The 14818-nt window shown below is 46.9% G+C and overlaps 1 protein-coding gene across 4 annotated transcripts in view; it reads right to left on the bottom strand.

Moving 5' to 3' along the window:
- The window catches only part of GDPD5 (glycerophosphodiester phosphodiesterase domain containing 5), a 165164-nt gene that overhangs the window by 36674 nt on the left and 113672 nt on the right, over nt 1-14818 (bottom strand). For all 4 annotated transcript variants that reach the window (XM_034074565.1, XM_034074568.1, XM_034074566.1 and 1 more), the window contains exons 3-5: nt 8757-8860; nt 3804-3897; nt 2993-3052 (exon numbers count right to left, since the gene is read on the bottom strand). In XM_034074565.1, coding sequence (XP_033930456.1) covers nt 2993-3052; nt 3804-3897; nt 8757-8860 — 258 coding nt within the window. The remainder of the gene's footprint in view (nt 1-2992; nt 3053-3803; nt 3898-8756; nt 8861-14818) is intronic.

Below are 14818 nucleotides of genomic sequence, written 5' to 3'. Positions count from 1 at the left end.
GGTCAAAACCCAACTAGCCTTAAGACCCACAAAGAAAGAGGTTGGGCTTGTGTGCTGTCCCAGCATAACCTCCCCTTTTCCACCATTGGAGATATAACAGTGGGCTGAACCAGGAGGACACAGTTCATGGATGATCCCTTAACTCTGGCCAGTAGGATGGAAAGATCAGGTGATTTCCTTTGTCAATGAGCTGGATCAAAGCCAGCTTAGAGATTGGGTTCTGAATGGGAACTTCAGGAGGTGGTCATGGACTCTCTTGCCCCTGCTACAACAGTCCTTGATGCACCAGTGCTATGGGAGGTTGGTGGACTTGGCTCAGCTTGACTGCCCAACACTTCTGTTCAGACATAAAGCTTGAGCACACCCAACACAACAAATACTGTGCATCAGTAAGGGTGAGAATATGCGTTAAGCAAGGCTGTGTAGCTCCATCACTAAACCATCATCTAGAGATGGTTCAAGCACAGCTTTGTGCATGGATGTGGCTTCACCTGCACCTGTGCAGACAGCATCCAAGCCATGCTGACAGAGCAGTTACAATAGGTATTGTGACTTAAGAAGAGGCAATGGATGAGACAGTGGCTGAACTGAGATGGCAAACCAAGACCCAGTCCATCAGCTTCCTTCTCCTTCCATATGGGAGCATTCAGCAAAGCAGTCAGAAAGAAAATGTCATCTCCATTTTGAAGGTAAAAAGTTCAAACTATCAAGAGCTGCCATAGAAAGAACTCCAGCTGTAAAGACCCAAAATCTGGGCTGCCTATCAAGAAACAGTTCACAGTCTGGTGTCTCAGTCTCTGCTGGATTCAAAGGATGCTGCTGCTCTATGCCTCTGTCTCATGTAGCGTCTAGATCTCAAATCTGTGTGGGAGACTTGGGCAGAACAGGCTGACTGACACATAGCAATGAACCCATCAGCTAGGATGCATAGGACATCTCTACATCAGTTTCAGATTGGGTGAACACCTTTGGCAAGCAAATAAACTCCCCCATCCCCAGCATTTACACTTTGGTACATGAGGATAGGAATTCTCTTTCTAGTTTAGCATCAGTTCATACCCGCTGTTCCTTTCCTAAATGCCCATAAACAGACTTGCCAACAGCACAAGAGGTGTCCAAAGGACATCAGTAGCTTACCCTGAGCCTCCAGCTTCTGGGGAACATGAACAAAGCACATGGGGCAACAGAAGGGCCCAAGAGATCAGCTGCAATGGGTAGGAAGGATCCTCAAGCTATGAGGCTGCATTCAAACCACCTTCTGACCCTATTCTCCCCCTCTACTTACGAGATCCCTCCCTGCAATCCTGATCCAGCTCTAGGGCAACAGCACAAGAGGGATGTAGAGCTATTGGAGCGAGGCCAGAGGCTGCCATGGAGATGCCAGACCATAAGCACCAGCACACAACCCCTATTGAATCTACTTTTAGTCCATTGTATATCCCCCTAAAGCTGACTCCAAATTCAACAGCAACAGAAGACTTTGCCTATCAGATTTCTTCAGCACAGCCTTAATTCCCCTTGATATCACTGCCCTGTGAGGCACAGAGGCATCAGGACACAAGTGTCTCCATCCCATCACTTCCTCCTCCCATCAGCTCCTATTTATTGCTTCTTATTTTTGTCCAGCTTGGTTTACAATCCTCAGCTCCTTTTAGCAGGATTACAGCAGGAAACTGGGATGAATCGTGTGGTTTGCACATTCCAGCCTTTCCCACAGGCTTTATTCTATATTTGAAGGTAATTCAGCACAGTTGCAGGGAAGAATATGAACTTATTCCAGTTTCTCATCTCAGCCTCCATAGACAGCAGAGGGAAGTGTGGGGAAGGGAAGAGAGAGCTGTGATGCAAGTGGGCTTATTTGGAAGAAGGGAAGGAAAGGTGGGTTTCTGTAGGCAAGAACCAACTGATCTCCACCAACACGTTGCTCTTTGGGACTTACTCATCCAAACCCACCCACCACCTGGAGCGTGTCTGAAAAACACCACTTTTCCCAAGGGGAAAACATATGTTAGGCTCAAGAAACAGCTATTTCTTCTCCAGATAGTCCCTGTTCCATCTTTGGATACCCTCCTCCTAAGGAAGTATAATTCCTATTGTTTCTAGGCAAAAGAAAGGAGAGGGAGGGGATGACTGTGCTCTCTCTGTCCCTGTGTACCATATAGAGCTGGTACATCTGTTCAGGCTCTGATCCTGCAGGACCTTGTCACGTGCAGAACAAGCAGTTTCAGGAGGAGCTGTGTAATCAGCACATTCAGGACTGGTCCCTTAATTACCTCCTATAGCAGATTGGCTGTTACAATGGAATGCTGCCAAGCCGTTTTCTTTGGCACTGTGTCTCCCTGCAGCTTGCTACATACCCTTCCTCTCCCCTTCTGTGCTCCCAATACCAGATCTGCATCCTAGAATGGTTTGGGTTGGAAAGGACCTTAAGATCATCCAGTTCCAACCCCTGCCATGGGCAGGGACACCTCACAGCAATGCTTTTCAAGCTGCTTTACACATGAATCAGGACCTCCTTGGGTTCCACCAAACCACAACCTGCACATTGCACATCCCAGTTTAAACACCTACTTCTTCTCCCAAGGCTTTTCCACTCAGTTCCTCCAAGCCCATCCTCAACAGCTTCACATCTGGTCGGCCCCTCATCCAGGGCTGGGTTCAGCACAGAAAGGAGCATCAGAGAGGTTCATAATGGAGAACCACGCTTTGCTGAGACTAAGGTCAGGTTGACCTAATGACTCAGTGTGTATCCACCTCCAAAAGCAGCCCTCTGTCTGTCAGCAGGGACCCCAAAGCACTTCACCAATGTCTTTGATCCCTTTGGACAGATCCAAATGTGCAATTTGCTCCGAGATGAGGACACACAAACCAAAGACATCTACAATATATGCTCTTCCCAAAAAGACCATGACAGTGAGTACCATACTCTACTCCTGAGACCCCTGCTTTATAGAGCTCCCACTCACTTCCAAGCTGAGAAGAGCCCATTTACCTTGTGAAGCCAGTGCAGGTTCATTTGCTGTCCCACAGCTATGTGACATAGTGCTAGTATCTGGGAGGAAGAAAGCAAGAGTCAGACATAGGCACATCACAACCTTCAAGGGTTTGAATGTGTAGGAACATATCACCATCCATAGAGAAAACCAAACAGGCCAGGACAGAAAGCAGTGTTGGCATGAGGATGGTCCAGGAGACACCACCTGGCTCAGTTGTACAAACAGATCCTCTCCAAAGCCAAGGATGTGAAGGGAAAGACTTAGACCTCCAAGAGGTAGGGATTTGGGATGCTGGTCCATGGGTCCACAGTTCCTGGCACTACAGGGAACAGTGCCTGCATGGGGCCAGGTACCAGCATGGTGCTTGAATGGACATCACCTTGAAGATCAGCACCTACATGGGCCAGGTATCAGGATGCTACCTGAATGGACATCACCTTGGAGGTCCCAGCACTCTCTGGATGCTGGGATGAGGGGAATGAGGGAATGAGGGGATGAGGGGAAACAACTTGCACTTGTGACTGGCAGACACCAGAGTGTACTGGACCATACTAAGGGGAACAAGAGCTGCATTCCTCCTCAGGCCAACTGCATCACTGGTATCAGGGTCTCCATCTTTGCTCCTGATCATCTGAGGTCTAAGTGTGTATTTTTCACTTCCCATTGATTTTAGGCAACTTAAGGCAAAGAGAGGAAGAGAAATCACTTCTGAAAGGAAAACTGCTCGAGGTGGAGAGTTGGAGAGAGAAGTTCATGTGCATTTGACAACAAGGACCCAGTTAGGAAATGACATTTCCTTCCACTCACCAATAACACTGTAATGTAAGTAAAGCCAGCAGCAGTCGTCACCAGTATTGGAATAGACCAGTCACTCCAATATCCCATTCGGTTATATAAAAACCTGGAAGAGAAGGGTGAAGGACAGGTTAAGAAGAGATTCAACACCACAACTTCACCAGGATTAGGTAAACCTTTAGAAAATGGGTCTTTTTGTTCCCATTCTACAGAGGAGAAAGAGGCAGCAAAAAGCTTAAGTCACTGTGAAATAAAAGCCTAGGTTTGTGCTTTGATTCCTTATGGTAAATTAACTCTGCAAAGGGGAATTGGATGAATCTGTCCAAACACAGCCACAAGGATATGATGGTAAAAGGGAAAACCACCATAAAACAGCAACATGGAATCAGGGATTGAGTTTTCCCATAAATACTCCCTACAAACAAGAGGAAAAATATCCCCATGGATGGCCTAAACAAGAGATCTAACACTGTCCCGCGTGCTTTTAGACTAATAAATATGATATAGAGATGATGGCAAGGGCAGGGGAGGAAAGCTGTGCAAAGCTGTGCTGTATCCTCAAGGTGAGAGCTCTTTGTAGAGGGACAAAGCAATGGAAGAAATTGGTCCTCCTGGACTTATTGGAGATGGTGTTTCTTATTCCAGTGGGCTGTAGAGAAGCTCCAGTCCTGCATGAGTGGAGAGTGGCAGGAATTGAGATCAGGGCTTCCCAAATGGGGCTGGTTGGAGGAAATTCATCTTTTCCATAGAATCATCCAGGTTGGAAAAGCCCTTTAAGCTCATCCACTCCAACCATTCCCAGCACTGCCAAGGCCACCCCTGCCTCATGGCACTGAGGCCTCATCTCCAGTGTGTGAACCCTTGCAGGGCCGGTGCCTGCAGCCCTGCCCTGGGCAGCCTGTTCCAATGCCTGAGCACCCTGTGGGACAGGAATTGTTCCTCAGCTCCATCTAAACCTGCCCTGGTGCAGCTTGAGGCCGGTTCCTCTTGTCCCATCCCTTGTTCCTTGGGAGCAGAGCCCAGCCCCTCCTGGCTCCATCCTCCTGCAGGCACTTGTAGGGAGATCACATCTTCAATTGACCATAGGGTTCATCTGCCCAGCCTGAAGGATGCTTGTGGGGGGGTTTTGGCTCAGTGGGTTCCCTTCTCTTGGTCCTTGTGTTTCCCTTAAACTTCAAGTAAGATATGGACCATTCAATGGATTTGTGGTCCAACCTGGGCAAGAGGTAGCAGCCATGTCCTGATGCACTGGAGGGTCAGAACAGGAACTTAGGCACAGTTAAAGTGATACCAAAGTATAGATAACACCCTATACGTATATCTTCAAAGCATGTACCTCCAAAACAGCTTCTTTGGTTCCTCTAGGCCATCCCTGCCCAGTGAATTCCAGTTTCCCTGCACACATTTAAGAACAGTTGTCACCTCAAAGCTTAGCAGCACCAAACCATAGAAGCCAAATGCTTTTCCTATAGCTTAGTGGTCACAGCACTGCTCTAGGAACAGAGAAACCCATGTTCACTCCCCACCTTAGCTTTTGGGATCGCAGGGCTCTGCCTCCACCATCTCTCCAACCCATAGGCAAAGAAATGGGCTTCATCCTCCTGCTGAAGGTGGTTTTTCTTCCCTCCTCTCCTCTATTTATCCTCCCCACTCTCAGCTACCAGGTTTCCCATCCCTATATTCAGAAGGCAGGTTCAGCTCAGCATCCTGCATCATTCCCTTGAAGCCAATGGGCAGTAAAAGCTGTATGAACAGGAGCACCACGTATCACAGCAATAACACTGTCCTTTGTGCCTAGCATTGGGTCTTAAATGTCAAATCTACCTGTGAATAGCAATACACTTCCCAGTAAAACTGGTCTGGAGTTGGATTAGAAAGACATTAAAGCACATTAGGGCAAAGCAAGATGCAAGACACTCAATCAGCTACCTTACCTGGCCAGAAATGCAGAAGGACACCCAGGCCCCAGCACACCAGGAGAGATGCAGCCAAACCCAAGAACCTTCATTGCAACTTCTTAGAGTTCAAGCCTGACCTGGATTGAACTTGTTCCACTGGAGTTTTAGAGCAAACATCACTAGATTGACCTGGATTTGGGTTAACTTCATCTCCATGGTAACCCTCTGGTACAGCAAGGACAGGATGGTTACAGGGTGGATGATGCAGCAGAACTGGTTTGGGTTGAAGGGACCTTAAAGCTCATCCAGTTCCAACCCCTTCCACTGGAGCAGCTGCTCCAAGCCCCTGTGTCCAACCTGGCCTTGAGCACTGCCAGGGATGGGGCAGCCACAGCTTCTCTGGGCACCCTCATAGTAAACATGGGGCTCAGGTCCCACTGGCCTTCCTCAATCCCACTCATCAGCTCATCCAATGAACTGACCAAGGTAAGCATCCAGTGTTGTCATGGCCTTTCTTTGCTTACAACAGACTAATGCTGTATGTGACCATATACGTAAGACTCAACCTCCACCCCACTACTCAAATCCAGCACCATTCATCAGCCACAAACCCTGGCCTGGCAACTGCTCCATCTATTCTGTCCAGGAGTAACACTCTCACATAGCATCTGCAGAGCAAAATCTTGGGTCCAAATGGCCATCATCCAGGTTCTGCTTAGGGACTCAAAGGGATCTGGATGGATTCAGACATGCTACAGCTAAAAAAGAGGGAAGAAAGAGAAGAGGGCTCCTCTCAAGTCTTTGCTTATGACACCACTGAAAGCTTCCTTAGCTCAGCTTCAGTACACTCAAGTTTTGCTCTGATGTCCCTTCAAGTGGCCATCTGATGGGTCAGGTCTTCACCTGATGTGCAAATGATGCTTTAAACCGCTGTTTCCATGGCAGTTATGAAGCACATGGGCCTTCTCCATGACTAAGGAACAAGGTATTTGCCACACAGACTTGTATTTGTAGTTCTGCTCCAGAGGGAACAAAGCCAGGCTCCCAAATGCAGCATCTCCACATCCTCCATTAATCAATGCTGAGCTTCCCGTTGCAGTACATCACTTGCACACCCAAGAGCTGAAGTATAATGCAATTAAATGTAGACATCAAAAGATATTTACCTATATTTCAGAGCCACAAGGACCTCTTTGCATGTTCAGCTTCACAGGGAAAGGTTAAAGCCTGCAGCAATACATGCCAGCCTATAATTTACCTTGTCTTTCTAAAGCCTATTTCAATCACAGAATATTCCCTTAAGTCTTTACAATTTGGAAGGCCAAATCTCTATCTTTATGTAGGTAAATCCTATCACTGGCACAGTTTAATTAGGCTAGATTGGTTTTATAGAGATAGGTGCATCCACTGTTGGACACCAAAGCTGCTGCCTGAATCACAGGCAGCGATTGCTGTGTTCAGCTGCAGGTTTCTGCTACCTCTTAAGTCACCTCTGGCATAGTATTTGGGAACCCAAACCATTGCAGCACTGCAGCTGCAAAGCCCATTCACAGCATTCCCAGAGCTTTACTTCATCCCTGCATGACTTTATTCAGCCCTCTCTCAACTTTAAGTTCAGACAGATTTGGCTTTGCACTGGAGCGGATTAGAAGCATTCACATCTTTACTGCCGGTACAAACCCAAAGAGAAAGGAGTTGAAAAACACCCTTTAAAAGAAGGGTTTTTTCCTTCTGGTATTACAAATAACCAAGAGCAATGGTGTTGGTTTCAGTTCTAACAGTGTGGGTCTGAGCAAAGAGTAAAACCACACTCCTAGGAGGAGCCAGCTCACGTCATTGAGTTGGTGAGCAGTGAGTTGGTGAGCATCCTCCCTCCCACAGCATCAGCATCTAAAGCATGTGATGCATTTAAGGGATCAGCTTAAACCACAGTTTACATGTTATCGTCCACAAGAGGATGGTATTAAGGCAGTCTGGTTACAAGAGAGCCCAAGGTTCTGTCAAAGTGTTTTAAGATGCTGCTGAGACACAAAGGGATGATCATTCCCAGCACTGGAGGGAGCTGGTAACACCCGAACTCCCCAGCACATCCCTCTGGAAAGCTCGTTTTCAGCTCCCAACCTTGCCAAGTTTTCCACACCCATGTCTGCTTCAGGCTGAGCTTTTGTCATTTATATGCTGCAGAAAGATGCAGCCAAATTGCTCAGGCACTTCCCTAAACAGCCAGACAGGGACACAAACTGAACACAACCAAATGCTTCTACGTGATTCGAGCCCCAACTGTGGTTTCTTATGGGAGAACACCTACCCCAAGGTCCATTAAAGGCACGCAATGGAGACGTGAGGACACATTACATCTGTCTGTGAAAGCAGGCAATAGGAAACATACATTACATCTATACAGTTCTGGGGTCCCCAACATAAGGAGGATGTGGAGCTGTTGGAGCAAGGCCAGAGGAGGCCACGAGGATGAGCAGGGGCTGGAGCAGCTCCTGTATGGAGCCAGGCTGAGAACATTGGGGCTGTTGAGCCTGGAGAAGAGAAGCTGTGTGGAGACCTCAGAGCAGCTTCCAGTGTCTGAAGGGGCTCCAAGGATGCTGGAGAGGGGCTCTTCATCAGGGACTGCAGTGATAGGACAAGGGGTGATGGGTTCAGACTGAAACAGGGGAAGTTCAGGTTGGAGATAAGGCAGAAGCTGTTCCCTGGGAGGGTGCTGAGGCGCTGGCACAGGGTGCCCAGGGAAGCTGTGGCTGCCCCATCCCTGGCAGTGCTCAAGGCCAGGTTGGACACAGGGGCTTGGAGCAGCTGCTCCAGTGGAAGGGGTTGGAGCTGGAGGAGCTTTAAGGTCCCTTCAACCCAAACCATTCTATGATTCTATCAGTCAAGGTAACCAATAGACGCTCTCCTGCAGACTCACTTCCTACCTCACTTTCCCTTGCTGTCAGTAACAGCTCCATCTGAAGGACTCAAATGCATCCAAGGCAACATCAGACAACTCTTAAAGGATCCTGATGGCAGCTAGAATTGTTAAGGGCTTGCTCCTCTGCAGTGGGGAAGCTCTACTCACCAGTTGATTTCATTGTAGTCATTGTGCACTTCCCACCAGAAGTAAAACCAAACCAGGGTCAGGAAGAAGGATGAGGTGAGGATGAGGAACCAGAGCCGCTCCCACTGTGGATAAAAAGAGAGGTGAGCATTAATACTGGCCCATTCCAGGGCCAGTGCCCCCATATTGTCCAGCATTCCATCTAGAAGCTGTGGAGGTTGGATGGAGCTAACTGGGTATTTCCAAGGGTAGATTTGGGACCTTTTTGCCCTGGGGAAGGTGGGAGATGCTACCCTGGTACCCAGCCCTGGGCATAGAGGTCCATTATGTAGATCCCTGTTATGTAGAGCTGGTTCAGCATCTCTCCAGCTCTTTATGCACATGGAATAAGGGAACATTTTGGATACAGAGCTGGGGTTCTTTGCTTGTTTGGGTTTGGGGTATTTTATTGGCAATTGTTGAGTTAACTTTTCCATTCACATGTGGGAGGTGCAACTTGACATCTTACTCTCAGCTTAAATGACAGAGGAGTTATCAAATGGCAAAGTCTATGCAGCAGGTTATGGATGTTGCTACTACACACACATATATAAACCCTTCCTTATTCCTTCCCTAGGGCACTAGGATCCTGCAAAGCCAACCACCCATCCACAGTGTTCATTCATTCCCACCACCACCACATATACAAGTGTTTTCCAGGAGGAGAGACCACACCAGCACTGGTTAATGGGGATTTACAGCACCATTCAGCTTTGATGAATGTTCCAAATAACACTCTACACACACACATAGAGGAAAAAACCAATCAGCCCCTCAAACATGTGGTCAGGGTCCTAATCCAAAAGCATGAGCAAAATCCCAAACACAATGACATCCATGAAGAGAACCATGTTGCAAACTGTCCCTAACCAGCCCTATTTCCACGTTCTACTTGGTTTTACTCTGCAGGCATCCAATAGTCCACACATGTTTCTGTTTCCAACCAGCATCCAGTCTGATTGGAACACATCACAGAAACACATTCCTTATGGAAAATATGAAGCTTCTCTTCCCAGCATGAACACGAAGGGATGAAAACTGACAACGTGAATGAGTAACTCCACTACTATAATTTCCTTCCAGACCCTGAGCACAACATTAATCTCTGCTGAAAATGCCCTTTTCTCTACTCTCATGGCTTTTCAATTATGCAGAACAACGTAACCAACACAAACACTGCTTTGGTGATATATGAAGTACTACTGGTCTTTGCCTTCCTTTTCCATCTTAAAGGCTGAAGCTATTTGCTTAACTGTATATTGGCTGTTTTCCATCATGCATCACCCTGGATACCTATCTTGTGATACAGCTCTTCCTTGGATGCTTTGTTTTATAACAAGTGCCAAGAGAAAGAAAGAAAGCAATAAAAAGGCTGGAATTTATTCATTTTTGCTGTGCCAAAAGTGATGTTTTCTGCTAGAAATTCCCAAGTCTTGGCTGGGGTTGTGGTTAAAACATCTTTTTCAACTCAGCTCAAGTTTATAAGCCAACTTCTATCAAACCTCCCTACCAGCTCCATCCCATGAGGGTCTTTGTGTTACGGATAAGTGGGGAAAAAGGGACCAGAAGCAGGTAAAATGGGAATTGCACAGGGCAAGTACTGGGTGCATTCAAAACCACATGGCCAAACTGCTCTGCCATACTTGCAAAAACTATACTCTCTCCACCTTACCCATATATGGCATCTATGCACACAAGAGACCAGCAGGTCAGAGGAGGTGATCCTGCCCCTCTGCTCTCGTAAGACCCCACTTGCAGCATTGTGTGAAGCTCTGGGGTCCTGAACATAAGGACATGGAGCTGTTGGAACAAGTCCAGAGGAGGCCACGAGGATGCTCAGGGGCTGGAGCAGCTCCTGTATGGAGCCAGGCTGAGAACATTGGGGCTGTTGAGCCTGGAGAAGAGAAGCTGCGTGGAGACCTCAGAGCAGCTTCCAGTGTCTGAAGGGGACTCCAAGGATGCTGGAGAGGGGCTCTTCATCAGGGACTGCAGTGATAGGACAAGGGGTGATGGGTTCAGACTGAAACAGGGGAAGTTCAGGTTGGAGATAAGGCAGAAGTTCTTCCCTGTGAGGGTGCTGAGGCGCTGGCACAGGGTGCCCAGAGAAGCTGTGGCTGCCCCATCCCTGGCAGTGCTCAAGGCCAGGTTGGACACAGGGGCTTGGAGCAGCTGCTCCAGTGGAAGGGGTCCCTGCCTGTGGCAGGGGTTGGGGCTGGAGGAGCTTTAAGGTCCCTTCAACCCAAACCAGTCTGGGATGTTACGATTCTGTAAGTGATCTCCTGGAAGGAAAGCACTGCGGTTGGAATGCTGAGTTAGGCCCAGTACACCCCACCTTTGGTAGCAGGATCCCATCTACAGCATCTATGTTACCTCCATACCCAACACCAGCTTTCCCCAGTCCCAAATCCAACAGCAAGGCTGCAACACCTCTCCGTGATGAACCTCCTCCATGTCAACCACCACTACACAGCCAAGCCAACCCTTTGCAACCCAGGAGCTCCAGATTAAAATCCACCCATGGAACATCCAGATTATATTAACACCCCAACCTAAACCCACTCACACCTTCACTCCATCCCACCAAAATTCCCCAGGAAGAAGCAATTCCTAACCCTTTAAACTATGACTATTTTCTCCTGATGCCTTCCAGTCTATGGTTCTCCAAGCCTTCAAACCTCACTTTCCCCTATTGTTAGCTGGTTTTTGTCTCCCTTGGGTCTAACACCTTGCACGTATCAGCAACACTGCTGCATCAGTTAACTGGACAGGTTTTGCAAGATGAATGAGGTTTAAAGTATCCCAAATGCTGGACCAATATTCCTAAATCAAACATAGTAATCCCCCAGCTTTTTAAAGGTTATTATGGGATAAGCTTGGCCAGCTTTCATGCACTGGATGACAGTGATTTGATAAGCCAAGGGGAAGCATTTCAGAACATGCTTGTGCTTTATGTTTTATATATCTACTTTTGGTGTGTTTTCTCCTTCATTTACATGCAAGTAGCAGAGCTTGTGTCAAAGCTCTCCAAAAGCTATTTTAGGTCTGTCCTTGATGCTGCACTTGCCAGATGGATTTGCCTGGCTGATTTTGTGTAAACCCAGTCCAATTCCTTAAGGTTTGGCATACTTCAGTGAGGTCAAGAACAGGGAACATCCCCAGCACCACTGATGCGATTCAGCACAGACTGAGCCCAAATCTGAGCCTACATCCACCTGACCTATGTACACAACATAATGGATGTGGCCTGGCTCCTCTACAACCTCCCTCCAACCACCCCTCATCAGAAGAGCTCTACAGGCCCCTACTTCACAAGCTCCACATGCTTTAAAGCAAGGTGAAATCCTCACCATTCAACAGCTTTGAGCCTCTACTGCTAAAAATGGAGTCATCCTGATCACTCAATCACAGCTTCAAGCAGGAGGAGGAAATGGTGCTACTTCACCTATGGAAGCTCAAGCAGAACCACTAGGTCTGAAGGTGCCTGCAGAAGACATCCATATTCAGCTCTATGATATCTTATAGGAATATCAGCACTGACATTTTGGCAGTTCTAGAAAGCCTTCCCTCCTTCTCTTTCAGTTTATCCCTCTTCACACCAGGATATGATGGATGTGCTCACTAGTTACCAGTTACTTGCACTAAGCTTAAACATGCTCAGCTCACACTGCACTCAGTATTGTCATGCAAATGAACCTGACCAAGTACAGGTATTAGCATCTTCATTCCTACCAGGATGCAATTTGGAAGTAGCTTCATGTTCTGTCCTGTTTTCTATACTCTGGTTCACATCACTAAAGGGTTTTAGGTGAAGCAAAACCAGATGTGCTCCAGGAATGAACTCGATGTACCTCAACTACCAATGGGCACTCCGTCCTAACTGAAGCTAATCCTAAATGACCACACCACCACCTCCAAAGCAACTAGATGGTCTTCAGGTCCCTTCCAACCCTAACTATCCTATGGACATCAGGATTTCAGCACCAACTATCTCCTTCCACAAGCTTCTTATCTTGGGCCACACCACTTGCTAATGAAGATGCAGCCATGTCTTACAGAATGGCATTAAATGATGTTGAGGTCCTTTCCAATCCTAACTATTCTATGATTCTATGTTAACCTCATTGTATCAACATTTAACTTGAAAGGAAAAACAATAAATGAAGAGTCTCACCTTTATCCTTCAGCTAAATGTCTACAGAGGACATGTACCATACACTCAGTTAACCTCAGAAAGAGCTAACTGGTGCATGGATGAAGCCTTAGTTGGAGCACACCCAATGAGAAGGCCATAGCCCAAAGAAGAATGAAAAGAATATCAACTAAAGTAAGAAAAATGATCTTGAAATGAGACTATTTGAAAGGATCAGACACAAGTTGAAGGTTTTTGTGCTGCAGAAGAGCTATCAAAACCAGGCATCTCACAGGTACCACTGTGCTTATGATCTCGGGTTTATCGTGAGGCCACTTCTAGCAATGGAAAGATGATTTCTTATTCCAAGACTATCTACAGACATAAGCATAGAATCATGGAATGGTTTGGGTTGGAAAGGACCTTAAGATCATAGAATCATAGAATAGTTAGGATTGGAAAGGACCTTAAGCTCATCCAGTTCCAACCTCCCTGCCATGCGCAGGGACACCTCACACTAAACCATGGCACCCAAGGCTCTGTCCAACCTGGCCAAGCCCCAAAAGGAAGCAAATGAAGACAGAGACCTGTTGCCAAGTTTCAGTTTGTCAGCGATTTCTTAACTCATTCAAATCACAGAATCCTTAGAAAATAAGAATTAAAAAGAATCAGCTTTTCAGCCACATTTTCCACCACTTTTGTGCATTCCCAGTCCCACCTGTGTCAGGTGGGAGCACAACCAGTTCTCAAAGGAAGGGATAATAGCACAAAAAACACCCAAATTAAAGGCATTTATCATACAACAACCCAGTTTGTGACTCATTGAGAAGTTGGCTCATGCATTTTACCTGCTTTCGTGATGCAAGTTTTAATCTGACCTGTTTGAAACAGCCACAAAAGTCTTATCACAGAGAACAGAAGAGATTTCCCTATCTGGGATCAGTTGGCTGCTCCAGCCTCTTTAGCTGAAGCTCCCCAACCCAGATGGAGGACACAGCATTATCTACAACCTGGCACCAGTGGAAGGAGAGCAGAGAGGCTCAGGAGGATTATTCTCTTTCCTATAGGATCTATAGGAGGGATTATGGAGTTCATGTACATGCACATTGCCACCTACAAGGGCTATTTCACAGGATCACAGCATGGTTTGTGTTGGACAGGACCTTAAACTCATCCAGTTCCAACCCTGCTATGGGCAGGGACCCCTTCCACTGGAGCAGCTGCTCCAAGCCCCTGTGTCCAACCTGGCCTTGAGCACTGCCAGGTTGACATCTCTTTGTACAATAGCATCTGTAAACCAAAGATGTTCTTTAACCAACAAATCCAGGCTTTTAAATAGGATCCTTTAGAGGAGGTTCTCTGGCTGTCACTAGGAGATCAAACCTCTGCCAAACCCAGCCACACGCAGAGCTAATGCACATTTGCCTGCCCCAGTCATTCCCTGTTGAATTATGGGGTGAACTGGACTCAGTGCTGTGCCATTCTAAAGAAGCCAGAACCATGTCCATTTGATGATTTACTTCAATCCTTATTAAACCTGCAGATCACCAAATCACCCATTATCTCCCCAAAAAGCAGATCAGCTCAGCATCAGGATGTAAATAGAGTGTGATTTGGACATAGAACTGAGAAAGAACATGTAAGATCTTAAAATCAAGATTGCCCAGGGTGAGACACCATTGATCTGAAGCAGTTATCACTACACTCACACATGTCCCTGTTCATGTGGTTTAAATATTGGTATAATTACGATGGGTCTATCAGGATGTTCCAAGCCTTGTCTGGGGCATGGAGGCAAAACAAAATGATACAACATGTTAGACCACATTAAATTGCTTATTTCCTAGCATAGATAACCCCAAAGGCCACTGAAATGCTGCTCAATGAGCTAAGCTGCCCCCCTTACTCTTTCTTT

The sequence above is a fragment of the Melopsittacus undulatus genome, chromosome 2 (assembly GCF_012275295.1).
Source record: "Melopsittacus undulatus isolate bMelUnd1 chromosome 2, bMelUnd1.mat.Z, whole genome shotgun sequence".
In the NCBI taxonomy this organism is placed as follows: Eukaryota; Metazoa; Chordata; class Aves; order Psittaciformes; family Psittaculidae; genus Melopsittacus; species Melopsittacus undulatus.
The sequence above is the reverse complement of the archived record's forward strand: the minus strand, read 5'-3'. Positions and strand labels throughout refer to the sequence as shown.